The following is a 16320-nucleotide window of genomic DNA, read 5'->3' as shown; positions in this document are numbered from 1 at the left end:
CACACCATGTTGACTTTAAGCGGAAACGTCATACTAAAAGAGCAACAGTATGAGCTGGTGTGCGGTGAGGACTCACTCTCTCGTTGCGGTCGGCACAGAAGAGGCGTGTATGGTGGCGTTTTTGCACAACAATGTAGGTGATGCCTGGCTGGTACTCCTTCTCCAGGCTGATACAGGCCTCACGAATGGCCAGCAGCTCATAATACAGCACCTGAAGAAGAGGACAATTAAAATAATATGAAAATATCATTTTTGGTTGTGTGTGCTGCCATATGACCCAACTTCAAAAAATTTATACAACTAAGAAATTTGGGAATACTGTTATTGACTTTACTAATTTGTGATTAAAAGCATTTATGGAATACACAAACATGTTCTTTACCAGTATGCCTCAGCTACAAAGATTAAAACATACCTAAACTCAGTAAAAAGTCAAATAACATCTTGAACAATAAAATGACATACTGCAGAATTCTAGCTGGTTTAGTCTTTTTTTCACATCTTTAGTAAAACCCTGAGTTTAAGATTAAAAAAAAGAAAAAGAAAAAAAAGTGGGACTATACCTGTCTGAACTGGCCTTCTGAAACTCCATCCCTGTAGAAAATGATCCGTGTGGGCTTGTAGCGGGTTGACTTGTAGAACTGGATCAGCAGTTCCCGCACCATAGAGGCCAGGTCCTGGATGACCTCCTGCCTGGGCCTCTGGACTCGTACGGTGGCACAGTACCTGCTGGGGTGGGCGTCCATACTACCTACCACCTGACAAAGAGAGTTTGGAGCAGAGGAGCCATTATTACAGGGGAATGCATTTTATGTGGAAGAGAAAGTGAGACATTACTCATAGAAGTGTCAGCATTTCCTCCTCTCTTTGCATTACTAACCCACTGAATGTTTTTCTGCATGCTAATTAGTAAGTTTCAGCCCTGATCCAGGGTCAGTGCTTCCACTAGCCCTTTCTGCCGCCTCCTCAGTCCTGTCTCCTCACTGTACCTGTGCTTGACTTGTCACTTCTCCAATTGCACAAACTATTGTTTTGCACAGCTCAAAAGATCAGTTGAGCTGTAAGTCAGGGTGTCTGAAATTTAACGTTTTCTTATGTGTCTCTATAAGTTTCCACAAAAGTGTGACCATTAATTTGCTAAATCTGTAACTCGATTCATGTCTTTATTAGTTTTCTGTTTGCACTCAGCATTGTTTACTATTGTATGTATAGTTTTCTCTCCCAATAGGATTTCACCCCCAACATCACTCGCACTTAGAGAATGTGTCTGCTTATTAACATTTGGGTTTAGGGCTACAGCAAGTCTTCTGTTAAATATTTATTCCGCACAGAGAGGGATCGAAGCCCAAAATAACTTAAGTGTTTGGATTTATTGTCTGTGAAGACTTTGTCTTTCTGAAAGATTATCACTCTTGCCTTCATCCGTTACATCTTCTACTACTACTTTCACGTCGCCCCCTAGTGAGAGCTGGGGTTGTAACACCCATCAGGAAAGAGGAATATTATCAAAACAAAAACTACAATTTATATATTTAACTACTGGAGTAGGGGGACATAAAGAAACTAACTGCTGCAATAGAAGGCTTCTTCCCATCTCCGGCTGGTGGATGCGTAACATCTGCTCCCAAGAAGATAACTGGCTGCTGAAACACTGATGGTCTGTGGATTGAGACACATCAGGAAAAAAAGATCAAAAACACTGAGGTAGTTACATAACAATACACCAAGTGTCATGTCACCGTAACCCTTAACGTGAGACTTTATTTAATAAGACATCTTAATATAGCATTATAACACTGCCATATAATAAGAGGGAGACCGCGGCTCACCGTTGGTGAGGTACCAGGATGTTGTTGATCCCTCCCAGCTTCACATTGATCTTGAGGCAGAGGTTGGACAGAGTCTGTGGTGACGTCTTCACCACGTTCTTAACCTGAACACACTGAGTCGCCATGCCCAACAGAGTGTCTCCCACACGCTTTACCTCCGCTATGAGTGATGCAAAAAACAGGAAGTCAGAGGCAGACACACGCACACACCCCACGCAAAGATTTCAAATCTGCATCACAACTGAAAAATTTTGATAGACAAAGAAGAGGGCTCATAACTCCCACATTCAATCACAATATTACTAATATTAAGACCAACAAGTGTGGGTTCAGATCGTAGTTTACTGTTAAAATGTTATCTTGTTTCTTTTGTTGCCATTAAAAAAAAATTCCAAAGCAACACACTGACATATTTATGCCTACTAGTACAGTTGCATCAGTGTGCACATGTACCACAGCAAATAAGATTAGAGAGAACACCCTTCACTTCCCAGAATAATTTGCATTACTTTGAATTTTTAGGGGAAAAGGAAAAAACATCACAGTGAGATGCAAACTCTATAAACTTTGGTTGATAATAGGTGCTTTTCAGCTGCGAAGGCCTCCCTTTTAAACGTAAGGAAGCATCTACAAGCCAAGCACAGCACGAAAACGATGGAGACACAGCTGACTGATAGCAAGAGTGATGCTGGAGATAAAGGCACGGCAATGGCCAGCCTCTACTTCAGTTAAGCTGTCATTTCAGGAAGTGAAAGATCTTGTTACCGGAGAAGTAGCAGAGGAGATGAGACTAACGCTACCTCACTATGAAATGAGATAAAAGTAACACAATCAAAAGGTAGCTGGGCAGTAGGCAACACGTGTCCTAGACTATAAAGCTAACATCTGCAAGGAATTTAATTGCAGTGTTTATTTTTGGGAATGCAAAAGTAATCTGGGTTATTTTTATAAGTAGGCAACACTTGTAACAAATGACTTTGTTTGTTGGTACCCAACGCTGCTCTTGACTCAAATATAATGTCTCATTTTAAGCAGTTTTCTAACCGTAGACAGGAGTTTTTCCCGGCAGGATGACGATTATGAGCTGCAGTCCGGCATAGGTGTTCTTCAGGTGTCTGAACATGGGCTCCACGCTATCTGCTCCCTGGGCGTATTTACAGAAACACGGCTGGCCTTGGATGGGCATCCCAGCATCCTTTGAGATTTTACGCAGCTGGTCTGTGAAACCCCTGACATGAAGAATGGAAGCAAGCAAAGAGTAAACAATGAAGACAACTGTTTTTGAAGAGTTCCAAGAATGTAGCATCTGAAGATGAGCTCAGGGGGAAAAAGAAAAAAAAATAGTGCCAAGTTTTCTCTGCAAAACATGAATATTGTATTAAAGGCAGTTAGCTTAGCTTAGTCATTATGTCTTAATGCCCAAAATCAAACTAATGTGTATTTATGTTGTTGTTCATCCTAAATTCGTGTCTCAAAACTGCATTTTGAAAGCCTGAACAAATCTGAGTACTTGAAACTCCAGCTGGAACGTTTCCACAGGCATTGTCATTTCTCAAGTAGGTGTTAAAATCCTTTTAGATAATAACAGGAATGGGATTTTAGTGTTTAGAGTTAAACACTGCTTCTGTCTAACAGAACGTGTACTGTTCCACTAGTAAAAATAAAGACATCAAAAGGAAACATTAGGCTCCTTCTACAAACAACATGGCCATCCGCGTTCTGCTCAGATGATCTGATTCTTCTAGTTGGGTTTTACTTGAACCAGAAATTATGAATTGATTGTGCTCTGCAGTTTGGGAAGGCACCCGTAAACAAATGAGCTCATTTCTAACATCAAAGCAGCTCAAAGGTACTTTTTGTAATCACCCTCTTAAAATTTTAACTTAATTTTTTTCACCACCAGGGGGCACTGTTTTGTCAGTTTGTGTGTTAAAAGGTGCTGCTGTTCTTTTAATTTTTGCCATATAATTTATTTATTTTTTTTTACCCCATTTCTGATTCTGTTGATGGTTTTAGTTAATTTTGGAAGATTTAAACCATTTCTCAAAAACAAACTTACTTAAGTATTTTAACGAGAAAGGCAAAAAAAGACATGATTTAGAAATGTTTATGATGACATATTATAAATATACTGCACGATGATGTGATTGAGCGTCACCACCATATTCACAGTGAGACAAAAGAACCTACAAAGGAGACCACTGGGATGAGAAAAAAAAATATTAGCACAGGATCTCACTTGAGGATTTCTTCTCGACACTGCCTCTGTGTGGCGAAGCAGGCAATGGCCCACATCTTGATCTCTACCCCGGTGTGGAACTGCTTTCCCCTCATGTCCCACACGCCATGGCTGGGCGTGGCTACAGTGCGGTTCTGAAACAACACTACAATCTCAGGCGAAGTACTTGCGATTATGCAGAAAAACACTCACATTCACACACCTCATACAGACTCAACAACCACATACAGGTAAACGCAGTTTCGGAAAATCCACACAATCCAAACGCACCCATGACCCACACCAAACTTGTACATAAATTCACATTTTGACAAACACCGACTCCATAAAAACAAGCTTTTTTTTTATAAAAATTTAACTTGAAATCTTACTGCAAAGCCATTTGCACTGTGTGCTGCAGACTGTAGCATTTAAGATGTAATTTGCTGTGTGCATAACATTTAGTAAAGTGTGTATTTCTGTGTCAAAGGTTTCATTATTACATTACAGTTGGTGCTTTCCTCCAAGATAAACAGAAAGATGTTAATCAACATTGAGGTTCAAGCTCAATAAGCTGCTTCTACACTTTTCAATGGAAAAACTAGCATTAGCAATGTTTTTTGCTCCGTATCCAATGTACTTGAGGAGCGATCCAATCATGAATTGGGTGATCTTTTGGATTCAAAATAATCTTTGTTGCAAATGATTAAAAAGTTAAAATGTCCAAATGACCGCCTCAACATCGTGAACTTATTAAACGTTTCTAAAAATTGAAATAAAAGGCTGCACTACTGAGACTGAACCACAAAGACCAAAAACGGTGACATCATGGAGCACACACAGAAGCCAGTGGGTTAATTCCCCCATAGAGAAAGTGGAGTAAAGGCTGCAGAAGGGGAGAGCGTGTCAGACAAACAGAGAGAATGGGCGTGATTTAAAGGAAGGGTACCATAAAGTGCTCTGTGCTCACCCTGCCGCCGTACTGCAGCATGGGGGCGGGTAGCACTCGCCCCGTCACGTGGGCCATCTCGTCACGCACTTTGAACTGGAACTCCTGCACAAAAGGGTCTGCCTCATAGTTGGCACTGCGCACCTGGAAGCAAAGAGTAGTAAAATTAGGCAGGGTCAGGCTAAGGTAACTTTTGACAGCATGACTAAAAGCCACCGCAGTGCTTTGAGGGTGTGCTATAGAGGCAAGCATTCTCCCAAAGTTTCTGCTGCTGTTCGCACACTTATGGGGGGTTTTGGGAGCTAAAAGTAACCTTTGAAAAATCTGCAATTAAAAAACATATTTTTCTCCCGCCTTTAAATGATTAACACATCACCACCACTCTGAAAACAAAGGGGATACACAGATCTGTGTGAAGTAACAAAATCTCATTGCCTTTAAAACTCAGTGTTTAAACCTTATTGTGTTAAACACACTAGGCTATCCACAACCAATCTTGAAGAGCCGGTTGTGAGGTAGAGCTGTAACAAAGTTAGTGTTAAAGTGTTCATATGATGTTGATGCAAAAGGAAAAAAAGACTAAATGAAAATTACTGACATGCCCCAAAATGTCAAATGTCAGCACTTCTGTCCAGAACAGGACCCATGACCACAATAACCAAAAGTATTACAGGATCCATTATGTAGTTCTGACAAACACAGCTTATCTGCTTGTTTTGTCCTCCTGCAACATTCAATCTGTTATTCCAACCACTGTGTTCTTTCAGTTACGAGAAATGTTGCGTATAATGAAAATGCCGGCGCAGTGACATCTACAATAATTTCCTGTGGGCAAATCTGGCCATTTTGCTCCACAGTCAACAGATAGCAAGACAGGGTTTAATAAAGTAAGGGCAGGTATTACATGTGTGCTGCTGATCTGACGGTGGCCAGAGGGAGTCACTACATAGTTTGTCATCCTCTCTCTAAACAGTATGCTGCAGACACTATAGTAGCTTCACATTAAAGCTATTAAGATTACAACATTTTGTTGACCCTGCAGTGACCAATGCCTCTGTTCACAATATAAAACGAGAATGTAGTCGAGGAGATTATAAGACCCGTAATTTAACACAAAAGGTGAACGGTACAGCAACCAAGTATCAACAAGCCTAACAATGCACCCAGTCACCCCTGACCCCCAAAAGCAGCTCTTACTTTTGACCTCTAATCTAAACTCAACCACTGGGAACGCATTCTTGAAGCACTACAGAGGGATGAAATGCTCTGCTGGTTTAATTTTAACAGCAGTAAACATAAATACATCAGCAATACATGCAGCAGTATTACTAATAATATACTACTGAATGAAATTTCAAGCTACCGTTGCCTGATAAACCGATACAAAATGTGTTAAATTATATCACTAAAATATATTAATATTATTATTTAATAATAATGTAGTGGGGGGGGAAGAGATAAACTGTAAGAATAAAATTAAAAGTTCAAAATCTAGGGACTCCTTCACATTTTTCCAAGGTTGTCCAGTGGGCCAGATTGGAGCCTTTGCTGGGCCAATTCTGGCCCCTGGGCCTTATGTTTGACACCCCTCTTCTCTACTGTACAGACAATTCTTAAAACACAGCCTTTTATTGTAATTTCCTATCTTCAAACCGTGTTCATGTAGAAGACAGGAGAGCTGTATTCAGGGGGCATTTCCAGAACTCACCAGCCTGCTGATCTCCTCCTGTCTGTCAGGTGCAGAGCGAGCTGTGGCTTTGATCATAGTGGAGGTCTGATTATCTGTCAGCTTCTTGATGCACCGTTGACCAGCTACAATATTACACACCTGCAAGGAAACAAAAGCAAATAAGAGGCTTTCCTTTTTTCTTCCCCCCCTGGGCAAACCGGAGCTTTTTCTTCAGCTGCTCTGGGAGCTGCCCACCAGACCATCATGCTTGATTTAATAGTTACTGTCAGACCCCCCCATAACTGAGTGGAAATGCAGCTTCTTTTCTCTCACCTCCAGGGGTAGGTAGGTGTGCTTTTGCTCCTGGCCCACCTGTAGACAGGGTAAATGTGGATATTTGAGCTGCAGGTTGTACTTCTCCCTGAAGTACTGGGCTACAGTACGCTCTACAGTCTGGCCATTCTCCAGCTGCAGAGGGAACCTGCAGAGAGGAGAGTTTTTGTCAAGAGCAATGCAAATGTTAATTGATGTGAGCTATGTCAAGTCCCCCACGCATTATTTTGCTATTAATTTGCTTAATGTGCAAGTGACAGACAGAAGGTCACCCCTCTGCAAATGCAGAGCTATTCAACTGCTAAAAGTCTTAACATAATTTTTATTTGTTTTTAAATAGATATTTGGTTTATTGTCAGTTTCAGGATGAAAGAAATGGTTTGGGGAAGTGAGCAATGACTACCAAGGTTAGATCCACATGTGTTTTTGTCGAGCTTAAACTGACAAATCACTCTTTCTGTGATAATTTCCCTTTTAAAAAAAATAATCAAACTGTAGTCATGGCACACAGAGCAGTTCAGTCCTGACACTGCAGCCACACAGCTGCCTCACGAATGGATGACTAACATCGAGCGCATGGTTGTCGGATGAGTCAGCCATTATCTGGTTTGTTTGGTGGTGATTCGGTGAACACATCCTCTGGTTTCCCCTGCCTTCATCTCACTCGCACACTGTTCGCAGTGGCTCCTATTCCCTTGCCCGCCCCAGAGGCTGACTCACGTTTGATGGCTGGCAGGTCGACGGGTCACGTTGCAGACGCGGTACTTCCTCCGCATGGTTCCACAGTGCGTCACCTCCACCTTTAAACCTGGTGAATAATACAAAGTGTTACCATTAAGTATTTGCTTTTGTATGAAGAGCTGTGATTTGTGGCGTCCCAGTTTAATCGGATTTGAACTCAACTCGTCACCTTTGATTTCTTTGGTGAATTTGACCCTGTGCGAGTCTGTGAGAGGGCGAGGCTGCTCGTCGATGTTGTGAATATCCAGCACTTCACACATGAACTGGATCACTGGCTGGGCTTTGTAGAAGGCTGTGGCAGACACTGCAAAGGCAAAAAAACAACTAGTGTCATTTAGGAACAACAACAAAAAAACAAAACCGAAAAATGAATATGACGTACTGCAAACAATATCTAACTGAAAGAGAGAGAAAGAGAAAAAAGTTATATATATATATATATATATATAGTCAAAAATCATGTTTTGTTTATTACTGGACAGGAATCGACATCAGAAAAAAAATAAAAGGCTGTCCAATCAACAGAAAGAACATTTAGCATTACTTTCTTTTTCTTAGCCAATTTCCCTTTCAAGTTCGTCTTCTGGTGCAGCCATGGACAACATCCAGTACAGCCAACATTTTTACAGCGATTTCCAAAGTTTCATGACGTCAAGAAAAGCTCGTCATCTGCACCGAATTTCCTCTAAGGTGTCAAAATGACACCAGCCTGCAATTTCACTTTCAATTTGATGAAGAGAAAGAAGTCACAGGAAACCAAATTTCGTGAGTAGAACAGGTGGTGACACTTCTGCCTTTTCAGTGCACGGTTAGCAGGCAGTGGAGGTATGTGCCAATGGGACACTCGCGGCACTTTCCAAATAAATTATTTTCAAGTGGAAAGAAGAATAGAATACAAATAAAAGCTTAAGTCAAAACCTGACAGTAAAGGACCAAAGTCACCGTATAAAGACCAGCTGAGCTATAACAGCAGAGAAGAAGACTCCGAAAGGAACAAAGTGTATTCCTGATGTTCATTCAAAATGTGCATGGTAACCACACAGCGCTGCAGTTAATGTGGCAGAAATACTAGTTGAAAACAGGAAGCATGATTCATGCAGAAGGGGATGTGGAGGCTACCTTGCATTAGCACCTTGTGTATAAGCACATAAAGGTAGCTGTGAGATGAGAGAGGGGGAAACAAAATAAGAACAGGTATGACAAAACTAAAAGCCAGTTCAAAGGAAACCCAAAAATGGACACGGGGAGATGGAGAAGTGCGGCAGTGAGGATGAGAATCTTGAGAAGTAATCTAGTGATGCGTTGTCATGTAAAACATCTTCTCTGAAAACACTAAAAACGCACATCTATGACGCTTAGCTTACCTTCCCACGCATTCTGTTTTCATTATCTATGCGCAGAAGTGTCTGAGTCACCAAAGTAAAAGAAAACCTTTAAAAATATCTCACCGCTCTGCAATTAAAATAATTTCATTTACACTCACTGGCTACTTCATTAAATACACTTTGCTTGTATCGGGTCGGACCCTCTTTTTGCCTCAGAACTGACTTAATTCTTCACAGCACTGATTCAACAAGGTGCTGGAAACAGTCATCAGTGATTTTGGTCCATTTTTACATGATAGCATCAAACAGTTGCTGCCGATTCGTTGGTTCCACATCCATGATGTGAATCTCCTACTGCTCTATTGGATTGAGATCTACGTGAACTCATCGTCATGTCCAAGAGACCAATTTGAGATGATTTGAGATTTGTGAGATGGCATGCTATTCTGCTGGAAGCAGCCATCAGAAGTATACTGTGGTGATGGACACGGTCAGCATCAATACTCCTGTAGTCCAAGAAAATATCCCCCACACGATTACATCACCTGCAGCAGCCTGAACCAAGGATTTGTGGCAGGACAGATCCATTCCTTCATGTTGTTTTCACCAAATTCTGACCCTACCTCCATTCAGGGGGTAGGGCCAGAATTCTGCTGCTGTAGCTCATCTACTTTAAGATTCTATGTGTTGTGTCTCCACAGGTGCTCTTCTGCATACAGAGTAGCTATTTGAGTCATTTGATTTGAAGCCGTTTGTAAATGCTCCATTGATGTCAGACTCTAAACACTAAAGAAGGCTGAACCATTCTACACTCAAAGTTACTTAAATAACATTTGTTTCTTATTCTAATGCTCATTTTGAACCGCAGCAGGTCGTTCTGACCATGACTAAAGTAGTTGCTGACATGTATTTGGCCAATTAGATTTTTAACATTAAAGACCAGTTGAATAGGTGTACCTAATGAAGTAGCTGTTGAGAGTACTTACACGCACAAAATGCAGACTGTGGGAGGTAGTGTTTGTTTCCTTCGTGCTTGGCTATTTAAGGCAGGCTTACTACTTTGCTTTACAAATATACAATGCAACATGTGAATGGTTTGCAAACAGTCGGAGTTCTAGTTTGCTGATGAAGAGCAGACAAGACACTTCAGGTGGCCAAGTGTTCTGTACAAGAGGCCAAAGAAGACAAAGAAAGAATCAGAGAGCAGCAGAGAGGCTCCAAAAGAAACAGTGGCTTCAAGCACTTAGAACTAAACAAAAGCTGTCTCAAGGAAACGCTCCACACAGCTACCCTCCTGACCCCAGAAACACCCACTAGTCTCATATATGGAGGCACAACAGCACAAGCACACACATACATGCTTCTCTCCGTCTCCACAGCAACAAACTAGTCAGTTCCCATCCAGCCAAGAACCCACCTTCCTCCATGTTCCTTAGGCGCTCTCTCGCTCACACTCACGCACTCTTTCTTATCAGCAGCCCTGCCAGACACAATCTCCAAAAGCCTCCTGCGGTGTGCATATGGCAGGACACATTCTCTGCCATCCTCTCTGCCACATATTTTTCCACAAATAACAACAGATTGAAATTGTAGTGCATTGTCTCGTGTTATGTTTCTCTACTGATAGGAAGCTCAAGCTAGAGCCAATTATTGATTTAGATTTTCAACAGTTCTACTCATTTCCAAACAACCCACATTTAGCCAACAGAATTAACTCAACGCTAACAAATCGAATCGGTTTTCCGGTGACTGAACATAAAACAGCAGGAGTTTCGAGGTTGGTTGCGTGACAACACAAGAGCAAAAAGCTAATCTTTAAGGCTATGTTCACACTGCAGGTCTTAATGCTCAATTCCGATTTTTTTGATCAAATCCGATTGTTTTGTCTGCTTGTTCACACTACAAATAAAATGTGACAACAAACACGCTCTAGTGTGAACCCTCAAAGCGGCCCGCATGCGCAAAAGAAGACATCACACACAACGTGCTCTGTTTAGACCAGACCAAACAGTATTGTTTGACTGATGGCCCTTAATATAAAGACTTGTTTCGGACTTTACGTTTCCCAATTCTGCTTTAAGTTATAAAGTTATTTTGTTATTTACATATGGCCTAATAATTATTCTTATTGCTGTTTTAGAGAGGAGCGGTGCTTCAAAGGATAATTGCAGATTTCTGTCAGAATCTGCAGATTATACAGTACAAATAAAATGTTCACGTTTCTCCAAAGTTGTCTTCCCAACAGTTTCACTGACATCTACACTGGATGGCCAGGAAACCTTCACGATGTCTTCTCGGGCGCTTCTCCGGCACTGATAATTGGCGTCTGTCTTGTGTCAGTGGCGTAACAGACGGATTTAATGCGACCTGACCATTCAAACAGCAGTTGCTTTCTAAAACATCAGTTATGTATCGGATTCAGTAACACATACGAAAGTGACCCAGATCGGATTTGAAAATATCGGATTTGTGCCGTTCACACTGTCATACCATGATCGGATATGGGTCGCATAGGGTCCAAAAAGTCGGATTTGATGCGCTTTCGCCTGCAGTGTGAATGTAGCCTAAGTTTCTCTTTAGACTACAGAAGGTATTCATGAAAACATTTGGCCACCAGTACAGCATGAAGTGAGCCTGCCAGACCCCATCATTGCTATTGAAACAAATAAAGTTTGACATGCATCTATTAAGAAGCATGTCAAAGTTTTGTCCAATAAAGTCATTGCATTTCTTCAAATAAAAAGTGGAAAGATCATGTGCTCTACTCTAAAAACTGTAACATGGAGACTTGATATTAAAATCCAGTTTTCCCCAGCTGCAAAAGTGAAACAGCAAAATTGATTTTGTGACTGTAAACAACCAAAAATTGAATTACAAAGAAAAGGCTGTGGGTGTTGGGCATTTTTCAATATTTAGTAATATGAGGAATATGGACTTTACTCTTTTGTTTTTGAGTCAAGAATTTAAAAAAAAAAAAAATGATAGCAAGGAAAACACTGGGTTTTTGTTCTTACCGTCAATGTTTAGCATCATCTTCCACATGGCAGGGCGCACAGATTGGTGGAAACCAAACCAAACTTCCCTCCCACCTCCCAGAGGATGGTCGTAGCCTTCTGGAGCAGAGAAGAAGGATCGGCCCACTGGAGTGTACCTAGATGCAGAAAACGGGGAATTATAAGTTCGATATTAAAGGGAACCCAATCATACTCATTTCCAGCTCCACAATTTTTTTTCTGGGCTCTAGTAGAGTAGCTCTATATATGACTAATAGTATATAAATCTGCAACTTGATGCAGTCTAACCCTGTCTGTAAGGAGGTGCTTTAGCACTTCTCCCTTTAAGCCACCTGTTAATCAAGCCAGCTTTCTTCTGATTGGCTGACAATTGCAAACAGAAGATTAGAAAAGTGACTGAGGCCATTTCACTCACAGCCAATGCTGTGTACCTGAGCTAGCAATATTAAGATATCCCCTCTCAATGACATCATCATCATCAAGAGTCCTAAAGCAGAGCATTTAGAGCAGTCTGAATTTTTGGCTCATATGGATTAGCATACCATGATCTCACGGCTATTCCTGAAAAACAAAAGGTCAAATAGGAGCAAAAGAAATCGGTGTTGAAGATGAAAGAAAAAGTAAGATTAGCTTGAATTGAGAATGTAGGTTAATATGAATTTATGCGGAGTCACATTCAGCTGCTGTTCAATATGGCCTGAAAGTACATCAGCGAGATGAGAGGGTGGTAACATTGCCCGGACCCATTAACCTCCTATTACTTGCCCAAAAAGACTCATTATGTATTGTATATAGGTCTCATTCGTCTTTGCAAATCCTACATTTGCAATGTGTCAAAATGCCAATGTAATACCAGGATGCCAGAACCTGTGAGTACAGCTAAATGAAAGGTGTCGATATTACCACTTTTTAATAATGCTTTGAAAAAGGTTTTCATTACAGCTCTGGCAATATTGTGTTCAACTGTGCTTTTGCTAAGCCTTAGGGAAGCGATACTGAATGAAAGGTGGTAAGGTGCTTGTGAGCGACCGTGTCAGCCGTGTTTGATTTCCGCTGGGATCGGAGTGCTGATATTAGTGCTACTAGGACAAAATAAATACATTGTATTTGCTATGAGTATCTCAGGGATTGGGTTTTACAATGTCTGTGTTTGGTGACTGAAGATGAAGCTAAAGAAAGTACAGAAAAAAAAAAGGTAAAAAAAAAAAAAAAAAAAACCATGACAGCAATAAGCAGCTCACTTCATGGAGGGCAAGTTTCGCAGTACTACGTCCACTGCGTGTACAGGGTTGGTGCTGATAGGCTTGTCCAGCTCGAGGGGTTCAGGCATGCTGCGGCCAGTCAGCACCTCATGGAGCATGTGCCAGCTGACGAGAGACACGAACTTAATGGAAACTTTGAAGGGCCGATCTTTCCCTCCCTCTCCTGGGAGAGTGACATCCAGGTCCACCTGTGGGCCAAAACAAAAGGAGTGCAGACAGATTGATGCTCTGAACATCGTCTACGTTCTTTAACAACCGCAGGGATGCATCGTGTCTCACTTAAGGTGATAATGAGCAGCTGAGATTGTGTGCCTGAGTGCAAGTACGCGGTTTACATTCAGTTTGCACTGAAGAAAAAGGAGCGTTTGTCTCCTTTGTGTCTGTGTCTTTTCTGCAGCTCACCCCCGTGGGTGCCACAGGCAGTGGGTTGGCTGTGTACAAACTCTTCTTTCCATCGTAGACTGGCCTGCGATCCCCAAAGATTGTCACCTTGAAGTGCTGCACCATAGAGTCAACCACCTCCCTGCACAAGATGAACACAAAGGATTTTCAGTTGTTCTGTCTTTTGTAAAAAAAAAGTGCATGCCGACAGAAGTAACAGGCACAACTTTACACTGTGTGCTGTGAGCTCTCCACTGGACGGAAGCGGCAGTTGGCAGCTATAAGCCAGGCTAAAAAAGCTAGCATTAGATTTTGCTTTTATCCCGTGCCCCTCCTGTACAACACAAACAATATCTTCTGTATACAACAACTACAGGTATGCTTTGGCAAGTGCTTGGTCGCTTCAGGCTGCTCAATATTTCATGATGGATTAGAACGAGAAATGTAGCTAATGTAAATATTGCATGTGAGAGGTTTTCCAGAAAGCAGCCAGTGGATCAATCTTACCTGTTGACTCGCCGTGGGCACTTGTCAGGCTTGATGTCCACCTCGTAGAGGTAGACATCCATCTTGGGGATCTCCACCTGGAAGCAGTTGGCCAGCAGCTTGATTGGCTTCCCCATGGTGCCATAGCCAGGCCGCCGAGGCATGGAGAACAGGGACTGGGCCCCAACGGCTCCTGAGGGGGGGTTAAATTAAAAGATGATGTGAGGTTGATACACATCCTGGAACCTTTAGCATTTTCTGACCTTTAGTTTATCTTCAGTAAAGTCTAAAAGGTGATTAGATTTACCAATATACTCCTTAGAAGATATTACATTATTCGCTTGGAGTTTAATTTTTGACACAAGCAATTATTTATTCATTAAAAAAAAAAAAAAAAAAAAAAAAAAAAATGCACGATGAATTAAAAGGTACTTTTCTATCTTTTAATAAACAAACATGGGGAAACAAACGTGCTACACTCAGTGAAACCACATCTAACACTTAATCCTGCATACAGAGGAAAGCCTAGAGATGATGCAGATACGCAGGGAAACATCTAGTAAAGAAATGAATAGTAATTACTGTGTACTGAATACTGTCATACTTAAAAAAAAGAGAGAAAAAAACCCCACAGAAATGTAAGCTCTTTGACATGTGCTTCATGACACATCGACTCACAATGAAACATGTGTTCGCCTCATTTTAACTATATCCAGAATCTGAATGAGGAGGTGCATGAGTCACCAGATGAAATACTCTTGATGATGACAAACCTATTCAATGATGCAAGACAACAGCTTCTATCATAAGAAATCTCTCATCCAACTAACAGCATAAAGCATCAACAGAAACACCGCGAAGAAAAAGAAAATAAACAAACTCAATATTGTGACTTCACATCCCTCCGACATGACTGTCGTCACATTTCAGATGACTTTTAACAGGATCTGCCAACTCAAGGAGGAGCAGGAAAAACAATGATTAAACTTTCTCCTGGAACTGTACTACAACAGCACCGCGCAATATTAATGAAGGCTAGTTGTGTAGCACTAAGAGAACGAAAAACACGCGTTGGGCAGTTAACCTGTGTGCGACACAGATCACACATTTGGTCTTAAGAGAACATGTGCACACCAACACCAAGACCATGAGATGTCTTTGACATGAGTCACTTTGATCCAGAAACTGTGCGTTCTGTTCAACTTAATGCACCACACTCATGTCAGGGCTATTTCTGGCTCTGCTGAGGCTTGCCTTCACACGGCCCAAACGATTATGCTGATGTGCCAATACACTGTTTGGATTCAACTTATAATGCCACAGTTCATTAGGATATTGTTATACAAGAGACACTTTTACACAAAAACTCCAGAGAGACTCGCTTTATGCATGCCTCTTCACAACCACTTTTTTCAGTTTTCAATGCCTGGGGCTCTGCCCCCAATGTGTCACTGAAACATGAGTCATATTACGTGTGTGATTCATTGCACATTTCTGACATCTGTGGGTGATACTGGGGTTGAGGGCCCAGCTGAAGGGAAGTTCATGAAAACCACTCCACAACAGAAACAGAAACCTTCTGTGACGAATCAGCAGACAACGTGAGCTTGTTTATTTACAGTCGGGCTTTGGAAGCTGGTGCTCTCTGCCCTGCTCAATTTTTCAGTTACTCCCCTGGTGGGCTCTGGAGTGAAGGCTAACAGGGTTGATGGAGGGTAAAGGCCACTTGTTTGAAATAGCTGCTGGGGTAAAATGCTGAAAAAGAGAAGTCTGGAATTCCTGTCGTGGTCGTCTCTCCCACACAAAAGTATGTGCACACGTACTTTGTAATGGTAATTCCCTTGGGCCCCTTAGTGAAACTTGTGAGGTAAGCCTGATTTGAGACACACAGGCGAAACAGAAAAGACGAGGAAGACATTCTGGTTAGTCTGAACGAAAGCAAGAAAAGGTGTGTGCTAATTCCACAAATTCCAGTCCTTGATACAAACTTCCAGAAGCTCTTCATTAATAAGAACGCTTCTTTTTTGTTACGGTCCCAGTGAGGTTGGGAAGTATTAGAGGGGTGGTAGGGAGTGGTAGGATTATAGTAGGCAGAGTTGGCTTGTTCCAGCTT

General features: G+C 41.6%; 1 protein-coding gene across 4 annotated transcripts in view; it reads right to left on the bottom strand.

The window, feature by feature from the left end:
- The window catches only part of ago3a (argonaute RISC catalytic component 3a), a 40275-nt gene that overhangs the window by 10132 nt on the left and 13823 nt on the right, over window positions 1-16320 (bottom strand). Inside the window, exons 2-16 of one of the 4 annotated variants that reach the window (XM_063486870.1) lie at window positions 14229-14400; window positions 13743-13863; window positions 13320-13528; window positions 12079-12215; window positions 7909-8043; window positions 7719-7806; window positions 6999-7146; window positions 6705-6824; window positions 4997-5140; window positions 4069-4202; window positions 2874-3058; window positions 1830-1989; window positions 1569-1659; window positions 564-758; window positions 77-211 (exon numbers count right to left, since the gene is read on the bottom strand). In XM_063486870.1, the coding sequence (XP_063342940.1) occupies window positions 77-211; window positions 564-758; window positions 1569-1659; window positions 1830-1989; window positions 2874-3058; window positions 4069-4202; window positions 4997-5140; window positions 6705-6824; window positions 6999-7146; window positions 7719-7806; window positions 7909-8043; window positions 12079-12215; window positions 13320-13528; window positions 13743-13863; window positions 14229-14400 (2174 nt within the window). Of the gene's footprint in view, window positions 1-76; window positions 212-563; window positions 759-1568; window positions 1660-1829; window positions 1990-2873; window positions 3059-4068; window positions 4203-4996; window positions 5141-6704; window positions 6825-6998; window positions 7147-7718; window positions 8044-12078; window positions 12216-13319; window positions 13529-13742; window positions 13864-14228; window positions 14401-16320 lie in introns of all 4 variants that reach the window. The other 3 variants (XM_063486871.1, XM_063486868.1, XM_063486869.1) reach the window with 3 other exon arrangements.

This window comes from Pelmatolapia mariae, linkage group LG10_11 (genome assembly GCF_036321145.2).
Source record: "Pelmatolapia mariae isolate MD_Pm_ZW linkage group LG10_11, Pm_UMD_F_2, whole genome shotgun sequence".
In the NCBI taxonomy this organism is placed as follows: domain Eukaryota; kingdom Metazoa; phylum Chordata; class Actinopteri; order Cichliformes; family Cichlidae; genus Pelmatolapia; species Pelmatolapia mariae.
This window is presented reverse-complemented; position numbering and strand designations above follow the sequence as displayed.